General features: G+C 39.6%; 1 protein-coding gene across 3 annotated transcripts in view; it reads right to left on the bottom strand.

Moving 5' to 3' along the window:
- The window catches only part of Dync2h1 (dynein cytoplasmic 2 heavy chain 1), a 224895-nt gene that overhangs the window by 124417 nt on the left and 82114 nt on the right, over nt 1–18364 (bottom strand). For 2 of the 3 annotated variants that reach the window (XM_075966861.1, XM_075966862.1), the window contains exons 45-53: nt 17698–17842; nt 16684–16786; nt 16042–16209; nt 7917–8047; nt 6612–6860; nt 5771–5879; nt 5012–5125; nt 3592–3734; nt 1895–1976 (exon numbers count right to left, since the gene is read on the bottom strand). In XM_075966861.1, the coding sequence (XP_075822976.1) occupies nt 1895–1976; nt 3592–3734; nt 5012–5125; nt 5771–5879; nt 6612–6860; nt 7917–8047; nt 16042–16209; nt 16684–16786; nt 17698–17842 (1244 nt within the window). Of the gene's footprint in view, nt 1–1894; nt 1977–3591; nt 3735–5011; nt 5126–5770; nt 5880–6611; nt 6861–7916; nt 8048–16041; nt 16210–16683; nt 16787–17697; nt 17843–18364 lie in introns of those variants that run through there. The other variant, XR_012910066.1, reaches the window with a different exon arrangement.

Below are 18364 nucleotides of genomic sequence, written 5' to 3'. Positions count from 1 at the left end.
GAGGAAAAAAGTATAGACAAGAATACAGACAATTATAGATTAAAGGAGCAAACACAATAAATACTTAAAATAATAGAGTAAAAAAATAAGTTACATAAAGATGAAATATACGCAGAGAGTCTGGATTATGTATATTATTGTGTTTTCTTTGCATTTTTTGACTGCAGAAAGATATTTGATTCTGAGTGCTGCTAAGATAAACCAACATAATGGTATCTTGACTTCAAAATTTGGATCTAAAGATATGTTAATTTGGAAAACAGTTTCTGCTTTTGGTTCTACAGATGAGAACCTGTGCATTCCTTCCAGGCTACTGTGATTTGATGGAACAAGACCCACTGGAAGGTCTCCGTGAACCCTAAAAACACTTTACCCAACAAACAGCAGGAAGAAGTTTAAAGAAAACAAGTCCAAATTCCCAAAATGACTGTTTATAAATGTTTGTTTTCATTTAAAGGGGGTTGATTATAAATGGTTAAATGGTCACAGTCAACCTCTTTCTTAAAAAAACAGGGGGGGATATGATATAAAGGTGAATATTTTACATTGGTGTGGATCTTGGTCTAACTGATACAAATTCAAGGTCAGTTTTACTATATGTATATTTCTATTCTTGTTTAAGGTATTATGTATATATAGCTCATTTAAAATATAATATAATTAAAATTATGAATTAATAGATAGTCAATGATAATAGTTAAATTTGTAGTCATGTTACTTAGGTTTTCTAGATATACAGAGGTATATTTCAGTTAGATAGACAACCTTCAAAGACTTCAAAGACCTACAGAAATGGCATTTAAAATGTTTTAAGAACTTAGACTTTTCTCAACAGTGAGACATGTCTGCTTCTGGCAGCAACAATTACTACAAAGAGGTTGATGGACATTGAAGAAACTCATTATGGAATTTGCCTTCAATGTGACAAGGCTAGCCATTTTGGCAAGAAATTGTTCTTGCCTGGACTGCTTGATGGTATGCTGTATGAACCGGACATGCAGGACCCACAGAAAAGTGACTGCAGAACTTTCCAAAAGATGGAATGGTCCTTCAGGGTTCCTGCTTCACAGAGGAAACTACCACACATTCTGCAAGACACAGAAGAAACTGACTAACAAACTGCCAATATAGTAAAAATAGTTGTTCAAATTTCCTACTTCATGAAAAAAATCTGCCAGATACTATGGGCCTGTATACTGAAGACAGATGCCCAATGTTACAGAAGAACTCAGGGTGACTGTCCAGGCAAAAAAAATGTCTCTGTCAATTCTAGAGTTTTGGAAGTTGCTTACAATATACTTGCTGTTTACTTAGGTAACATTATATCCTTCTGAAGTCTTTGATGGAGTTGAAAACTAGATAGTTATAGTTTTCCTTACTTATGATAAAAGATATATTAGATATGAAACTTTAGACTCACAAAGAAATATTGTAACTATAATTCTTGCTTGATACCTGTTTTGTTATATGTAATTTTAATATGTTAAAGTTAAAACCTTCCTTTTTATTTAGACAGAAAAGGGGAGATGATGTGGGATTCCCCTCTGTATGCTGTGAATATATTTTATTCCCATTGGTTAATAAATAAGCTGCTTTGACCTATAGCAGGGCAGAATATAGTCAGGTGAAGAGTCACATGAAGGAACAAGAATTAAAATCATGGGTTGATTTAAGTTGTAAGAGCTACTAGGACAAGCCTAAGGTAAGGCCAAGCTTTCATAATTAATAATAAGTCTCCATGTTGCTATTTAGAAGCTGACGGAACAGAGAAAGGTGTGCTATAGTTCACATTATTTAAATTTATAATCATCACCCATGAATCTCTAACATGAGAAAAAGTAGTATCTCTTAAACACAAAAGTAAATAAATAAATATATTACACCAAAATACTACCTGAATTTTTCTTCTTTTCTTCCTTTCTTTTTTTGTCAAGTTTTTCTTCACAATCTGTTTCACTGAACAACATCTCTGGTATCTAAAATACAGAGCATTCTTTACCACTGGATGAAATGTAACCCACTACACATCCTTTAACTAATGTTCACCTTCCTTTCACTGATTCATGACAAAGCAGAAAAGCCTCTAAGAAGCCTTAAGTGAACATTTGTCAGGTACAGGGTTTTTGAGAGAGCACTTGTGAGGGATGGAAGTATGTATAGAGACCAGATGGCAACCCCAAGTGTCTCCCCTCATCCTTCATCTCAAGTAATCAAATCACTTCTGAATTCAGGGAGAAAACAGAGAAGCATATCCAGAACTTCACAGTTACTCACTCTCTATTCACACAGGTAAAAAGCCTTGCCTGCCCTCCATCTGTTTAAAGCTTTGTCTGAGATGCAACATCACACTGCTCTGAAACATACCAGACACGATATGTACCTCCAGTATACAAAAGGAAGTAAGCGATTGGAGGTATGAATATTATTCAAAGCCTAATGTCTAAGTTATTACTGATTCAATTAAAGTAAAGTAAGTGGATTGTAGTTAGAATGGTGCTATGAACTCATACAGGAAACTCAATTTCAGTTTCCCATCCTTCTCCTCTGCCCGCCCCCATCTACCCTCCTCTGTATTTGCTCAGAAAGGGACAGGCCTCCCATGACAAGCTGCCTTAAGATCACGAATCCCCCCCTCTCTAAAGGTTGGGCAAGGCAACCCAGCATAAGGAATTGATTCCCAAGAACCTGTCAAAGCACACTAACAGCCCTGCTCCTACCTCCTGGAGTACCCCAAATAGATCCAGCTACACAACCCTGACACAGATGCAAAGGGCCCAGGTCATTCCCATGCAGGCTCCCTGGTTGTTGATTCAGACTGTGATTCTGTGAGTTCCCATGAGCCAGGCTAGCCATTTCTGTGAGTTTTTCTGCAAATCCCTGATCCTCCAGGCTCCCCCAATCCCTTCTCCCTCTCCTCAGCAGGACTCCCCAAGCTCTGCCCAATGTTTGGCCATGGGTCTCTGAATCTACCTCCATCCGCCACTGGATGAAGGCTCTCCGATGACAACTGCAGTAGTCACCAATATGATCACAGGGGATGGCTGTGATCACTGTGAATTCACTACTGCCAAGAGTCTTAGCTGGGGCCATCCTTGTAGATTCGGAGGGAGTTTCCCTTGCATCAGGCTTCTACCCAACCCATAAAGCCCCAATTCCAGTCATCCCTTTCAACACACCCGCCTCTGCCCACCCCCTCCTATCTAACCCCTCAAGTTCCCATGCTTATGTGCCCCCAGTACACCCAGGAGATCTCCTCTATCCAATCCCTCAATGTGCTTTTTAAAATAACTTAAATTTTTAAATTTTCACTTTTTAAATTTCTTACTATGCATTTAAAAAAAATCTAGGCTTGTGCCTGTTAGGCTAATAAATCCAAGTCGTACAATTTTTTAAAAGATAATTATCTCTTTATTCTATTAAAATTTTTATACTTGAAGTTGCCACCTAAAATTCTGTATTCAACTAAACTATCCTAAGAATGAAAAGAAAACAGGCATGCTGTCAGACATAGTAGAAATGCCCAGGGCCTCAGTTAAGCTAAGCTGGGAGAGGGCATGAGCAGAGCAAGCTCAGCGTCAGGGCAGAGCATACCTTCTTCATGCTGCTGTCGGACCAGCCCTCCATCCACAGCACCTGGCACTTCTTATGCAGAGCGGGATTACTCTCGCAGTTTATTATGAAATTCATATTTGCAGAATCCATAATCAAGACAATATGCAAATTTTGTTGAATTCCTTAAAAAAATGTGAAAAACTGTAATCATGGAAAAATTATGAGAACAACCATAAATCAAGGAACTTATAAATGGACTGGTTTTATGGTAAACATATTTTTAATGAAACAGTAGGAGCTGCTTATGGGGGGAAAAAAGCAAACTACAACATAATATTAAGGCGAGATTTTTACACTGGTTAAAAAATGACTAGCTTCTTCAAGGAAGCGGCCCTGGTAGATGGCCTAAGATCAGTATCCGGCCCCACACCCACTGAAACCAGGACAGCATAACTCAGCTCAGTGGGCTACGGAAAGAAGGCAGCAAGTTGGGAGTTGGGTGAGATCTATAGTATATGTGTACGAATTCTCAAAGAATGAATAAAAATATTTCTTCACCTGTGTTTTGTGAGTCACACATACTCAGAAAAAGATTCATAAAGATATCATACAGGAATGGCTGGGTGCTGGGATCTATGCTTTTAAAAAATTCTATTTTATTTCCATAGTGCACAAGAAAATGCTTCTGTATAAATAATTAGCTACTTAGCATTTAAAAACACTATAAAACCTGTCTTATTTAAGACAAGATCTACTAGTGTAGTAAGTATAATACAATCAAATGAAAATGCAAACAGCAAGGCTGGTATTCCAAAACCATCACTGCAATTCCAACACTGCCCTCTGATAAAATTTCCTAAGATATTGTTATCATAGGCTTCTTCTGTGTTACTTTCTAAAATCTCAAGAAAAAATAACAAAAAAGTCATTAATTATCAAAGAACCCTAAATTTAAGATACCTTCACAATCTAATGAAAAATTATGACAAATTAAATTGTGGAGAGCCAAGGAAGTCCTGAGTGAGTGTTATGCTTAACAAGTACACAGCCATGTCAAGGACAAGGCCTCAGGCCCATGAGAAGTTGGCAAAACCTTACCCCTGCCTGGGTCAAGCTTAGGAAGATGGCAAAATCCTTCTAAAGTCTAAGTGAAAATGTTGGCAGTGTGCAAAAGTATGACTGTTTATGAACGACCGAGCAGTGTGTTCTAAACTAGTAACTGCACACCTAGCTAGGGGAGGTCCGCCTCCTCTGCTCTATACAATAATCGCACTGAGGTTCTGGGAGCCCCGATTTCTCCGTGCAGCTATTTGTCATTTATTAAGTTTACTATGTTTTCTTCATTCCCTCTCCACCCCTAATCAGGCCAAGGTGCCAAGCTGTGCAGAACGCCATATTAAATCCTATTATTTCACACCAAGCAGAATATAAACTTAGCGGTGAACTCTCTGCCTCTTACTATAAGTGAAGTAATTGAAGACTGGTCCAAAGAAACCATCCTGGGAAGCTTGATCTTTCAGAGGCGACAGCAAAGGCTCTAGCTCTTCCAGAGTGTACAAGCCAGGGACCTCGCCTATGGAAAAGCAGTAAACATTTTTTTTCTACTTTGACTAGCATACACCAATTCAAGACAAATTTTACATACGAAATGCTTTTCATGAATGAGCATGCAATCAAACTGGACTCTGATTGTGTCTGAAAATGGGGGCTGACTGAGAAGCCATTGATAAAGGCACTGGGGCTTGTTTCTACTGCATGTACTGGCTTTTTGGGACCCTAGCCTATTTGGATGCAAAGCTTCCTAGGCCTGGATGTAGTGGGGAGGGCCTTGGACTTCCCACAGGGCAGGGTTCCCTGCCTTCTCCTAAGGATGGAGGGGGAGGGAGGAGAGTGAGTGGGGCAACAGGAGGGGAATGGGAGGAGGCGAGGAAGTGTAAATTTTTTAATTAAAAAAAAAAACAAGAAATGCTTTTCAATTTTTACTTTAAATTTTTCTGTTCAGTCACTACCAGAGGTACTAACAATAACTTTTACATAATTCTTAGCTTTATAAAGCTTGCGATCTCAATTCTTTAGTCATAACCATGTGTGCACTCTCATGACCTCAGTAACAACTATGTTCAAGGTCCAGTAACACAGGTAAACTTTATACAGTAACTTCAATGGAATAATCTTTACAGTAGTACTTATATTTGCTTCACAGAAACCATTCACTTGCCTGAAGACAAAAGGCTATTGATCATCTCCAAAAATGTAGGATGTACAAACTGGTAATCCTCCAGAAGTAAGACTACCTGCTGAGCCTCTATCCCCGCGAGATGCAGCACCTGTGGAACAGGGAAGACCAGTCCTCTCAGGGACTTTGGGAGAAGTTAAAGACGACAACCCGTGGCTGGCAGGACAACATGACAACATACCCTTCAATAGTCTGAAGAGTGACAAGAACAGTGTGCATGTGGAGCTGGCCACGGCACACCACAGGCTCCAGAGCAGCGCGCTCTCCACACAAGGAAGGGCCTATAAGTCACTTGTCCACTTGCTGCTTGGTGTGCTCTTATGGCTAGCATTGTTTATGAGACACAGCATCTTGCTATGTGACTAAGGCTGGCTTGAACTTGTCAGAATCCTGCTGCCTTTTCCTCCCAAGTGTCCATACCTAGCTTACTTAGTGCCTACTTACCAACTTATTTAGAACAGAGAAACAGAAAGGAAATCATATTTTACCTGTACCATTTGAAAAGTAAATTAGAGTCATCAATAACTACCACTTGAAGGAAAACTGATTTTAGAAGTAAGTCAGTGAAGCAAAACTGAATATTTTTAAAGTATATTCTTCCTACACAAATATGTAGTCCTGTTTATCACACAATGTGACATCCCATAATCTCAGATCCTAACAGGAACCTCCTAGGTACAGATGAAACTTTAGTAATCATGGAGAAAATAAAACTAAAACAAAATTAAAAGGAAAACTGTGTTACATGTAGAAATCATACAAGTTTTAATAACTAGCAAGATTTCAAAGCAAACAAAGGAAGCCGCCGTCCACGCTGACTCACGTGCTTGAGGTCACTGCTGAACTGCTTGGGCTCGTAACCTCTGGAGATCCTGGGCGAGAAGAGCACCGCACCATGCATGTGGCTCACTACAGATGTGACAGTTCGCCGCCCCACACCACTGCGTCCTGCCAAGAGAAGTGAGCCTCCAGGGAAACTCAGCACTCTGTCTATCCTAGACATATATTCCAGAACTTCTTGGAAAAGTAAAATATCTAAATTCTGGTTATCCCGTCCATAATGAATAAGACCCTTTGAAAAACAAAAACAGATTTTATAATTAATGCAATTTCTAGTTAATACAATGAAAATATTATTTTTCTGCGACTGGACAGATGGCTCAGAAGTCTTGCTGGATTTTGTTCCCAGCATCCTCATGGCCTACTCTGACCTTCTCAGCTCCTGCATGCACATGGTGCATGTACTCTCTTGCACTACACACACACACACACACACACACACACACACACACACACACACACACATAATAAATAAATATATTTTTTTAAATTTACTTATTTAGACTAGAATGTTATATTTTTGACACTTTCAAGAAAAGGGTGAAGTGATTATATTTTATTTCACATCTAAAACTTTACTTTGTAATAACCTAACTTTGTAGGCATATGAAAAACTCACATCAATCAAGTTCAAGGGTGTACAAAACTCAACTAGCTGTGGACAGCACTACAGCATACATGTAGGATGTAGGATGGCTCACAAGAGCCTAACTCCAGCTCTGGTGGATCTGACCTTTCCTCTGGCCTCCACGGGTACCCAAAAGCATATGTTATGCACATAAAAAAAAGAATGCACATGCCACACTGTTCCCTCTTCTCACAACTAAGCTGAAGGCAAATGGAGGGGGAGAAGAAAGGAAAGTGGAGAGAAGGCAAGGAGGGGAAAGGGCAAAAGAGAGGTCATGAAGAAGAAACTGCAAAGGAGATGGAGATTCAGAATCCAGTTCTCACCTAGTGACCCGACTCTGGTGGTGCCAACTTGGACCCCAGCTATTTTCTTTTCCACCAGGTGATGCTGATAGTGAGGTATGGCACTCACCTCTCCAGGAATACTTCCCAATCACTATTCTCATCGCTAGCCCAATGGCAATACCATCTTTAAAAAGTTATCTTGGTAATTCTACATGCATCTGTGCATCTGGTAATGTCTGCCAGAGTGAACTAAACTCCAAAGAGCAGGTCAGGTTCTGTCTGTTGTGTGATCTTTCATTTCACGTACTCAAATGTTTCTAACCAGACTTTAACATACTACCATAGCCATACCTGACTCCCGGGCATGATTCCATACCTTCTTAATGACATCCTTCAGGTCTGCAGAGGTCAGTTTGCCAAGTGGTTTCCCATGTGGAGGTAATGGCTGTCCTGGAACTGTATTTGCTCCTGAGCTATGCCGGGCTCCCCATGTGACATAGTAGCTATCTGCAGAAAAGATATCACCAGTGATGAGAGAACCAGCTGCCCCATTTACTAAATTATTTTTTTAGTCCAAATAAAATTGTCTCCAGAAATACAAAGGTAGATTACACTAAATGAATTGACATAATTACTTAGAAGATCCATAAAATCAATAGATACTAAAATTACAAATTAAAATAGCAAAATCAGTCTGAGGACTAGCTGGGTTAAATATTTCATTATATTGCTTAACCATTTTTTAAACATTTTTAATATATTCATGATTTGAAAATTTTATCAATTTACTAATGTGTTTTGTTGATACTGATCCCCACACTTTCCCCCCAACCCATTTCTCTCCCAACTTCACATCCTCTTTTTGTTGTTCTGTTACTAATAACTCGGACACCAAGTAGTGCTGCCCAGTGTGCATGAGGATGGAGTTATCCACTGGAGCACGGGCAACCCTGGCACATCCTCAATGGGAGAGACTTTCCTTCAGTCTCCAACTCATGCTGGAACTCCGCCAGTAAACCGGATCACCACTTTTCTCTCTTCATACAAGTGGCTTCCTTACAGCTTCTCTGCTACTCCCCAATCTACTATTCGTTTCTCTCACTTGCTTCCCTAGGATTGTGATAATTAATACTGTCAACTTGAAATGATCTGGAATCACCTTGGAGACTATCCTTTATGAATGTTTATGTGGAATTTGCCAGACTGGATTATCAGAGGTGGGAAGAACCACCCTAACTGTTAAGGTCTTGGATAATGTTAAAAAGGGAGCGAGCCATAGCTCGCTGCATCCTGACTATGGCTACACTGTGACCAGCTGCCACCCTGACCTCCTTGCCTTGATGGTACCTAAAATGCTGAGCCAAAACAAACCTTTGCATACATTGCTATTACCAGGCATTTTGTCACAGCAAAAAGAAAAGTAATAAAGAAAATTGCCACGTAATATTTGTAAATGAAAATAAAACAAATACAAAACACTCCCTAAAAAGAACAGGGATTTACTGATATCACCAAGGGCCTTAATTTCTAAAATAAAAAAAAATCAATAAGCAAAGTTTAATTAGAAATCAAAAATCCCCCAAATTTATCTTACAATTACAGTATTAATTTACATTACTTTAAAAGGAAATTGTACTCCACATTTGACTGAACTTGTCCCTTTCTTCCTCTTCACAAGCTTAGTTCTACTGGGCCCAACACGGTAGTCACTTTCCCACTGAGACCTAAGCAACCAAGTTCCTCTGCCCTTCATCCCTGTGTGCAGTGTGCACAAATAAGGAAGCTCTATCTGCAGATGCACACCATGTTGGTTTGAATGAAAATGGCCCCATGGTGATGTGGGAAGGTCATTTGTCTATCTGTTGCTTTCACTGGTTAATTAATAAAGAAACTGCTTGGCCTGATAGGTCAGAACATAGGTGTGTAGACAGAACAGAATTCTGGGAAGAAGGGAAGTGAGGACAGACACGATGGAGCCAGCCGCCAGGTCAGACATGCTGAATCTTTCCCAGTAAACCATCACCTCGTGGTGCTACACAGATTATTAGAAATGGGTTAATCAAGATGTGAGAACTAGCCAATAAGAGACTAGAACTAATGGGCCAAGCAGTGTTTAAATGAATACAATTTGTGTGTTGTTATTTCGGGGACAAAGCTAGCCGTGCAGGAGCCGGGCAGGAAGAAAAGCAGGCCTGCTCGCCTCATCACTACACATGGGCTCATAAGGAGTAGCACTTTTAGGAGGTGTGGCCTAAAGGAGTAGGTGTAGCATTGCTGGAAGAAGTATGTCACTGAAGTGTAGCATTGTTGGAGGAAGTGTGTCAATGGATGCAGGCTTTGCAGATGCAGATGCCCAAGCCAGGCCCAAAGTGGCAGTCTATTCCTGCTGCCTGCAGATCAAAAACTCTAAGCTCCTTCTCCAGCACCATGTTTGCCCCTGCACTGCACCATCATGCTTCCCACCATGGTGATAATGGACTGAATCTCTGAAGCTGTAAGCCAGACCCAATTAAATGTTATCCTTTATAAGAGTTGCCACGGTCATAGTGTGTCTTCATAGAACTAGAATCGTAAAACAGAAGTTAGCACCAGGAACTGGGGTACTGCTGTGATAGGCCTGCCCATGCTTTTGTTTGGAGGAGTATAGACTTTGGAACTCTGGATTAGAAAAGCTGTTAAGTGCTTTGAGTGGGGTTTAATGGCCATCTTGGTAGATGTATGGGAGACAGTGGCACTGAGGGCAATTTGAACAGTGGGGCCCAGTTCAAGAGGTTTCAGAGGAGAAGAACATTTGCATGTGGCCTAGAAATGGTTCTTAAAATATTTTAGTGAGGAATGTGGGTGTCTTTTGCCTTTGTTCAAAAAGTCTATCTGGAGTTAAATTGAAAAGGGTTTTGTTATTGTTGTTATATTTTTGAGGGTTTTTTGTTTTGTTTTTCTTTTTGATTTTCGAGACAGGATTTCTCTGTAGCTTTAGAACCTGTCCTGGAACTAGCTCTTGTAGACCAGGCTGGCCTCGAACTCACTGAGATTCGCCTGCCTCTGCTTCCCAAATTCTGGGATTAAAGGCATGTGCCACCACCACCTGGCCATAAATTGAGTTCTTATTGAGTTAGCAAAGAAAAATCTCAAAACAGGCTAGTCACTCTGTCACGTTGTTAATATTCACTTGCATGAAGATTTGTCATGCAAAGGAGCAAGCCTGAGCAAGAAAAAATATAAAATGTACAGCTCACTCAGAAAAGGCACACCAAAAAGGATGCTGCTAAACCCTGTGTTCAAGGAGATAAACAGATTAAAGAAAAGCCTGACGTTAATAGGAACAAAGGAAGTGGAGACCTTAGGAGAAGATTCCACCCAGCCAAGTTTTCAACTTGTTTAAAAAAATTAAAGAAAAGCTTAGAGCTGAGTGTAGTGGCACATGCCTTTAACCTCAACACTCCAGAGGCAGAGGCATGCAGATCTCTGAGTTCTAAGACAGCCTGGTCTACAGAGCAAATTTCAGGACCGCCAAGCTTAGGCAGTAAAGGAAACCATCAAAAACAGAAAGCTGGTGAAGATATAATTGAACAAGGGGCTATGTTCTAGCACCAGCAATTAGCAGAACTTGGCTCCAGCCATGTGTTTCTGGTTTAGAGTCGAGGATAAAAGAAAGGGGTTACGAAATCTCTCTCTGCAACTAAGAAAAGCTGCTGAAGCCAAGGCCAGGTCAAGAGCGAATGGAGGCCCAGAGACGCCATTGTGGGAACCTACGAAGGTGAAGCCTGGATTGCCTTGGAAACCCCAAGATGTTGGAGATCCCAGAGTAATGGGATACCTGCCAAGGGAGAGCTGCCAACACAGAGTGGAACCAGCACAAGAGAAAGAAGTGTGCTGCAGTCAGCAAGGCTGAAAAGGCTGGAGATGTAAAGAGCAAAATGCAATTAGACTTGGAGATGTAGATTGTGGAGTTCACCCTGCTGGTTTCAGTCTCGCTTTGGTCCACTATTTCCTCACTATGCTCCCTTTCCTCCAATTTGCAATGGTAATGTATATCCTGTGCCATTGTATGCTGGCAGTATGTGATCTGCTTTTGCATTTTGATTTTATAGGGAATTATAGTTAAGAGATTACATGAATCTCAGAAAAGACTTTGAACTTTGGACTTTTAAACAATATTGAGATTATTATAGAGTGTGAGGGAGAACTTTTGAGATTTTAGTAAATACATTTTGCATTATGATATAGCTATGAGCCCCCGGGGGCCAAGAAGTAGAATGTGGCAGATTGAATAGAAATAGTCCCATAGGCTCAGAGTGAGTGACACTATTGGAAAGTGTGGCCTTGTTGAAGTAGGTATGGCATTGTTGGAGGAAGTGTGTCTCTCGTGGTGGACTTTGAGGTATCAGATGCTCAAGTCAGGCCAGTGTGACAGTCTCTTCCTAACAGAATAAGCCAAGCATGATTCCTACTAATAACAAACTCTATGCAGCTTTCAAAAGGCTCCCAGAAAAAACTCTCAAATATTCAACACACTATAATCAACATTTTAAAGTAATTTTAAACAATTAAAATTATTAAAAACACTGTGATATAATTACACTGTGATTATTGTGGTATGGTTATTACAATGACTAATAATTTTATATGGACTATTGCAGTGCATACCCTCACTGTTACTAAATGAATACATATAAAACTATCATCTAACTGCACAACATCAATCCTTTATCAGTTTCACATGCCCTGAAATGAAGTGCCAAAGTCTAAGCACCCTCTACAGCCTAGCACACCCATCACTCTGCATTATACACTTCATTTCTCAGCTTTCAACTTCTTCCATCCTCACTGCTCTTGTCTGGAATATCCTGAAGCTCTTCTTCACTCAACATATTTATCTTTGAAAACCTGCTTTGGCAGTACAGGCCCTTAGTCCCAGGTACTTGTAAGGTAAAAGTAGAATTTCGAATTCAAGGATAGCCTGAGCTACATATCAACTTCAGGGCCAACATGGAAACTAAATGTGACCCTATCTCATAAAGTAACAACCAAAACCAACTTGGACACATAACTGCCAAGGAAAAACTTGAAACTTATATATAAATCTAAAATCATATACCAAATTTATATGCTGATACTTGTGAAAAATACCAAAGACCCAAATGCTCTCATGACATACTGTGTGTCTGAGTCAGAAGACACCAAGTACAGACACCAATCCATTCCAGGTCATACAAAGACTCAACGTAAGGTCTGTCACAATCTTGTCATACTGAGACATGATTACACAGACAGAGACATGATCATCCCATGAGAAATAAGGCTACCTAATTTCAACACGTATCATGCCGTGGCTATAGGAATCTAGACAGTGTGGTTTAAGAAAAGATGGGTCATATGTACATCACTGGAGCAGGTAAGATAAACGCAAGTAGCCGGGCGGTGGTGGCGCACGCCTTTAATCCCAGCACTCGGGAGGCAGAGGCAGGCGGATCTCTGTGAGTTCGAGGCCAGCCTGGTCTACAAGAGCTAGTTCCAGGACAGGAACCAAAAGCTACAGAGAAACCCTGTCTCGAAAAATCAAAAAAAAAAAAAAAAAAGATAAACGCAAGTAGACCAACAATACTAATTGGTTTTGTTTCTTGTAGCTTTTTTTTCTCTTGACAAATGTGCCAATAATACACACTGAAGAAAGAACTGTCTCTTTAAGAGGCAGCGGTGAGAAAGCTTGGCATCCACATATAAACAAATTAAATCAGATGTTTTTCCCTCACAAAAGAAAATTCAAAATGGATTAAAGACTTTCAGACCTACAACTATGAAAACACTAGATAGAAACCCAACAGAAACTCTTAGAGACCTAGGACTAGGCAAGGACTTTCTGAATAGGAATCTATGAGTCCAGCAAATAGCAAGCAGAAATCAATAGAGATTACAGTACAGTGTGAGGCATAAGAGCTTCTCCACAGCCAAGGGTCACAGCAGGGAGAAGAGATACCCTACAGACTGGGATAAAATCTTTGCCAGTAAAAAATAAAAATAAAAAAAAAATCTTTGCCAGTTAAACATCTGACAAAGGATTACTATCTAACATAACATCTAAAAAAAAAAATTCAACACCAAAAATATCCCATCAATACATGGATAAAGTAACTGAACAGACAGTCCTCAAAATATATACAACTTAGCCACTAAGTGTATGCGATAAAATTCAACATCCTTAGACGGCAAGGAAAGGCAAGTTATAATTGCAGGGAAACTCTATTTTGCCCGAGTCAGAATGGCTCCAACTAAGAAAACAAACAATAAATTCTGCCGAAGGCATAGGAAAACAACAACCCTTGTATCCTGTTGATGGAATGTAAAATCTGCAAAGCACAGAAATCAGTGTGGAATGTCAACGACAAAATTCAAAATAGAACTACCCCATGAGTCAGCTATACCGCACATTCTTTTATGTAGCTAAAGGACTTTAAGTCTACATACACATCACAAAGACACATGGACCTGTACACAACAGTCAAGACAGAGAATCAGCCTAGAAGGTCATCAACAGATGTGTGTGTGTGTGTGTGTGTGTGTGTGTGTGTGTGTGTGTGTGTGTGTGAGAGAGAGAGAGAGAGAGAGAGGGGGGGGGGGTATATATTCATGGATGAATGGAGGGGAGGGAGGGAGAAAGGGAGGGATGAAAGTAAAGAGGAGACTTGTGGAGAGAAGAAGACTAAATTGGGGGAAAGGAAGAACAAGTTAGGCTGATAGAATATAAATATAAGCAAAGTACATGTTATAAATATGTGAAGATGTCATAATAAACCTATTATGTTATTATATACTAATTTTAAGAACACTATAGTTATAAAATTTTTAATACATATATTTTACACAACTTCCCTAAACAAGAATTATTCTCTACCTCTTCTACCACCCTAAAAACTAGTATTTATCAAACACACTTGGAAAAGTTACAACACTCTATGCTCCATTGTAATTACAAGTTTAACCACAACTTCCAGAAGTCTTCATGTCATATAAGCATATCACTAATTATCACCACTGAAAGCAGAGATTGTCACATTTCTGGTGTTCAACTGTAAGCCTCTTGAGAATAAAAGACTTTTATAGGCTCTGAAAACCACCAAATCCCAGAGAACTGGGACACGAAAAAAAAAATGATAGCATCCAAAGCACATAAGACCTTTACAGGAAGAGGCACTGCTGACTCAAGTTTGCAGGCTGCTGCGTGACCTGACTCCAAGAACAAAGCCTTGCCAGAGAGCCTGGCCAATCCTCGGGTGGATGAGGCAGACCTTATTAAAACGATGCTCAGCTGTCAGCAGCCTCCTCACAACACTTTCCCTTGCGTTGTTGTTTTTAGATTGTTCTCCCGACTTCCAAAGCTCTGGAAATATCTAGAGAGTCTTTTAGTCAACCCCAACAGCCTTCCCACTTTCAGTATTTCCTTGAACTTGGATAATATACTGCTGTGGGAGCACATTCTGCTCCTCCAGCCAATAGCCTTTAAGATACTAGCCCACTTGGCGTGGTCTCTTAGAGTTTAAAAAGCAGAGGGAATCATGTGCCCCGCTCCCGTTCCAGCTGCTAGACTCCGTTCCTGTTTGCACTCAGAGGACTGTTGTTTAGGATGGTGATCTGTAAGTTTTCCCCTTAAATAAATAACCCTTTTATTATCAGTAATTCTGACTGGTGTGGGATTGTATTACAGCATCAATAGACAGTACATAAGAGTACTCATGAATATTTGTTAGCACGGTGTGTAGCTGGATAATTGTTGCATTATGAAACATTTCCATGTCTTTATCATAGGCCCTCACTGGAGTGCTCTCTCTACCATATGCATGCTTCCACAGCAGTTTCTAATGCTCGGTTGGTTATGAAGTAGACACAGCCCTGAATCCAACATTTCCACTCACATGAAGCCAAGGAAACTAGGAGTAAGCACAAACATTATGTCCTGTTCCGGTGATTTTATGGGTAACAACAGGGAAAACAATGCTTTTTCTGTTAAACAAGAGGCATTATAATCAAGTGAGGAATTTCACAATGACCTTTATGTTTCATATTTAATCAAATACTAAAATTTCATTTTATGTTTTTAATTTTTTAAATAGGGTCTTACTATATAGCCCTAACTGGACAGGACCTGCTCTGTGGACTGGGCTGGCCTCAAAACTTGTCACACAGCTGTGTCTGTCTCTCAAGTGCTGGGTTACAGGTGTGCCACCACAGCCAACTCCATCGTTAGTGAAAATTCTACTGGGAAAACAACTTTGTATTACAAATATACAACAACAAGTTTGAACACCCTTTTCAAGAAAGTACTTATTATATTTTGTTTGTATTATAATTGTATAAGTCTAGCAAAAATGGCTGGGCATCTTCCCTTTTGGGAAAATTAAAATTGTAATCATCCAAAGTTTTATTTATTGAAACATGAAATTATGCATCAGGTTGGACATAAAAATTTAAAACACCTATAACTTCTGTACATTGATCTTTATTACCTGCCATGTTGTCTAGTATATCTGAGCCCCAGTCTCCTTGGAATACTGCAGTTAGAATATTATCAAACAGATGAATCTCCTTCACCCCAACGATTTTGTCCCGAAACAAGCGTCGGGCCTCATAGGCTACAATCTCCAGAACATAATCTAATGGATGGTTGGAAGATCCTAAAAAGGCAAAGCTTTCCTTTAATCACAGTGAGTCTTAAATGATTTTCAAGATGTCTGTTTAACAAAATGTTTTGAAATAAATATACAGGGAGAATTTACATACCATAATTGTGGCAGCAGGTAAATAGAAGAAATTGGAAAAAGTTAAAATTCATTCCTTTAATAAAGTGGTATATTTTAAACACTATAGCTGTTCAATAAAGTTATCATTTCCAAATTGCATAATAAAATTGGTTTGGCTATGAAAGAAAATATTTTATCTTTTCTAAAATCAAATTTGTACAGTGATAAACAGGTTGGAAAAGGAATATAATAAATTAATATCTTCCTAATAGTAATAAACATAATAGAGCTATTTAAATTTAATGCACTAATAGTCATTTTTAAATATTATAATCAGTCACAATATTTAATGTTCCTACTATGAGTACAACTTAGAGCATAGTTAGACACAGGACAACCAAAACTCACCTCCTTCTAAATCATATCTGAACAAGCCAAGCACCCACTGAGTCAGGATGCAGGGGGTAAAGAAATAGTGACTGTAGTCATCAACTGTGAACTTGGCCCGCACCTGAAAGAGGAAGCACTGAGAGCTATTTTACCATCCTAGACACCTAATCTTATTTCAGTAGAACTGATTTTTTAAAATTATCCTCTATAATCTGTCTTACACATTTTATTTATGTATTTATCTTTGTGGCAGGGCCTCCACTCTGAGCCACGCTGGCCTAGAACTCACTTTGTAACTCATGGCAATCTTCTTGCCTCAAGCAGGCAAGGTCTGACTTCAGGTGCACCCCACTGTGCGCAGCTACTTACACACTTGGAAGTGTTACTCCCAGCCAGGCTAGGAGGCTTCAGCAGACTGCCAGAGTCTGCTATGCAGCAAGGGTGCAGCCACAGACTGCACATAAGCTAACTAACATCACAGAATCACAGTTGAATTCTACAGAGCCCACAAAACTGAAACAAAACACTCCAAAAGTTTTCAGGTGTTGAGACCCAGAAGCTGCTGTAGCTTCAGGAAGTCAGTGAAGAAATCAAAGAGCTTAAGGCCGCCCTACCCACAGCTATAGCCATTACTCTTAGTGTGTGTTACCTAGGCATTTTTTCACACAACCTGTCCTAACATATCTCCCCCTGCTCCAACCCAGCCTTTTAAGAGCCTCTTCCACAAGCACTGCAAATACTATTGCTTTACCAAACAAAATTTTGTCTTCAAATACTTTGTGATTTTCTATTTTTTTTCTAATACAGATCAAATTTTACTACACCTCCTTCCCTTCCATACGCATGAAGTTACTCAGCCTGTGATCCTGCGGCTATAACTGGATACGTTGTTACTCAGCCTGTGATCCTGCGGCTATAACTGGATACGTTGTTACTCTGCCATCAATCAGACTGCAGCAACTATCACATTTCATCAGCACAAAGACCAGGATGAGGCCAACAGAACTGGAAACTATAGGCAAACATACTTACCTGTTCATACACCTGCACCATAGAGCCTGCTAAGAGGTAAATTTTTGATGAAGAACCCCAAATAGAGTGATTCTTCAGATTTTTGTGCAAAACTGCTTCCAAATATGCTCCATAGATTGTCTGTAACTGCTCTCTCTCTGGGTAACTAAGGGGAAGACAGAAATAAGAAAGCTGAAATAAATCAATATCATAAATTAATATTTCCACATAAAGATGCAACCATGTAAACTTCCAAACTGCACTTCTCTAAGACCCAGACTCAGTTCCTGCTCTCTCTGGATAACCCAACTAGATCCCACAGTGTCTCTTCTCCAACAGAGCAAGGCTTTATCCAAGACTGTAATCAACTATTTAAATATAAAAATTGAAAAGCCACTCACTTCAAAAAAAAAACATATTTACTTAAGGAAAGCATTTGGAGTTAAGTAAAACCTACACACAGAGCAGTAATCCAGGTCAGAAGTCTAAGAAAAGAAATAACACAACAAAAATGAGCCTGTTTGTCCCAAGCCCAAATTTATTTCCATATCAATTAACTGGCAACGATAACACCTTAGAAATAACAATGTGCATAGATAGAATGTAGTGAGTGGGAACTTGTAAACTGACCAGGGTTAGAGATGGTGCATGAACATAGAACTCAGAAGTCCCATTCACATCCATGAGC

The sequence above is a fragment of the Microtus pennsylvanicus genome, chromosome 3 (assembly GCF_037038515.1).
Source record: "Microtus pennsylvanicus isolate mMicPen1 chromosome 3, mMicPen1.hap1, whole genome shotgun sequence".
NCBI lineage: Eukaryota > Metazoa > Chordata > Mammalia > Rodentia > Cricetidae > Microtus > Microtus pennsylvanicus.
This window is presented reverse-complemented; position numbering and strand designations above follow the sequence as displayed.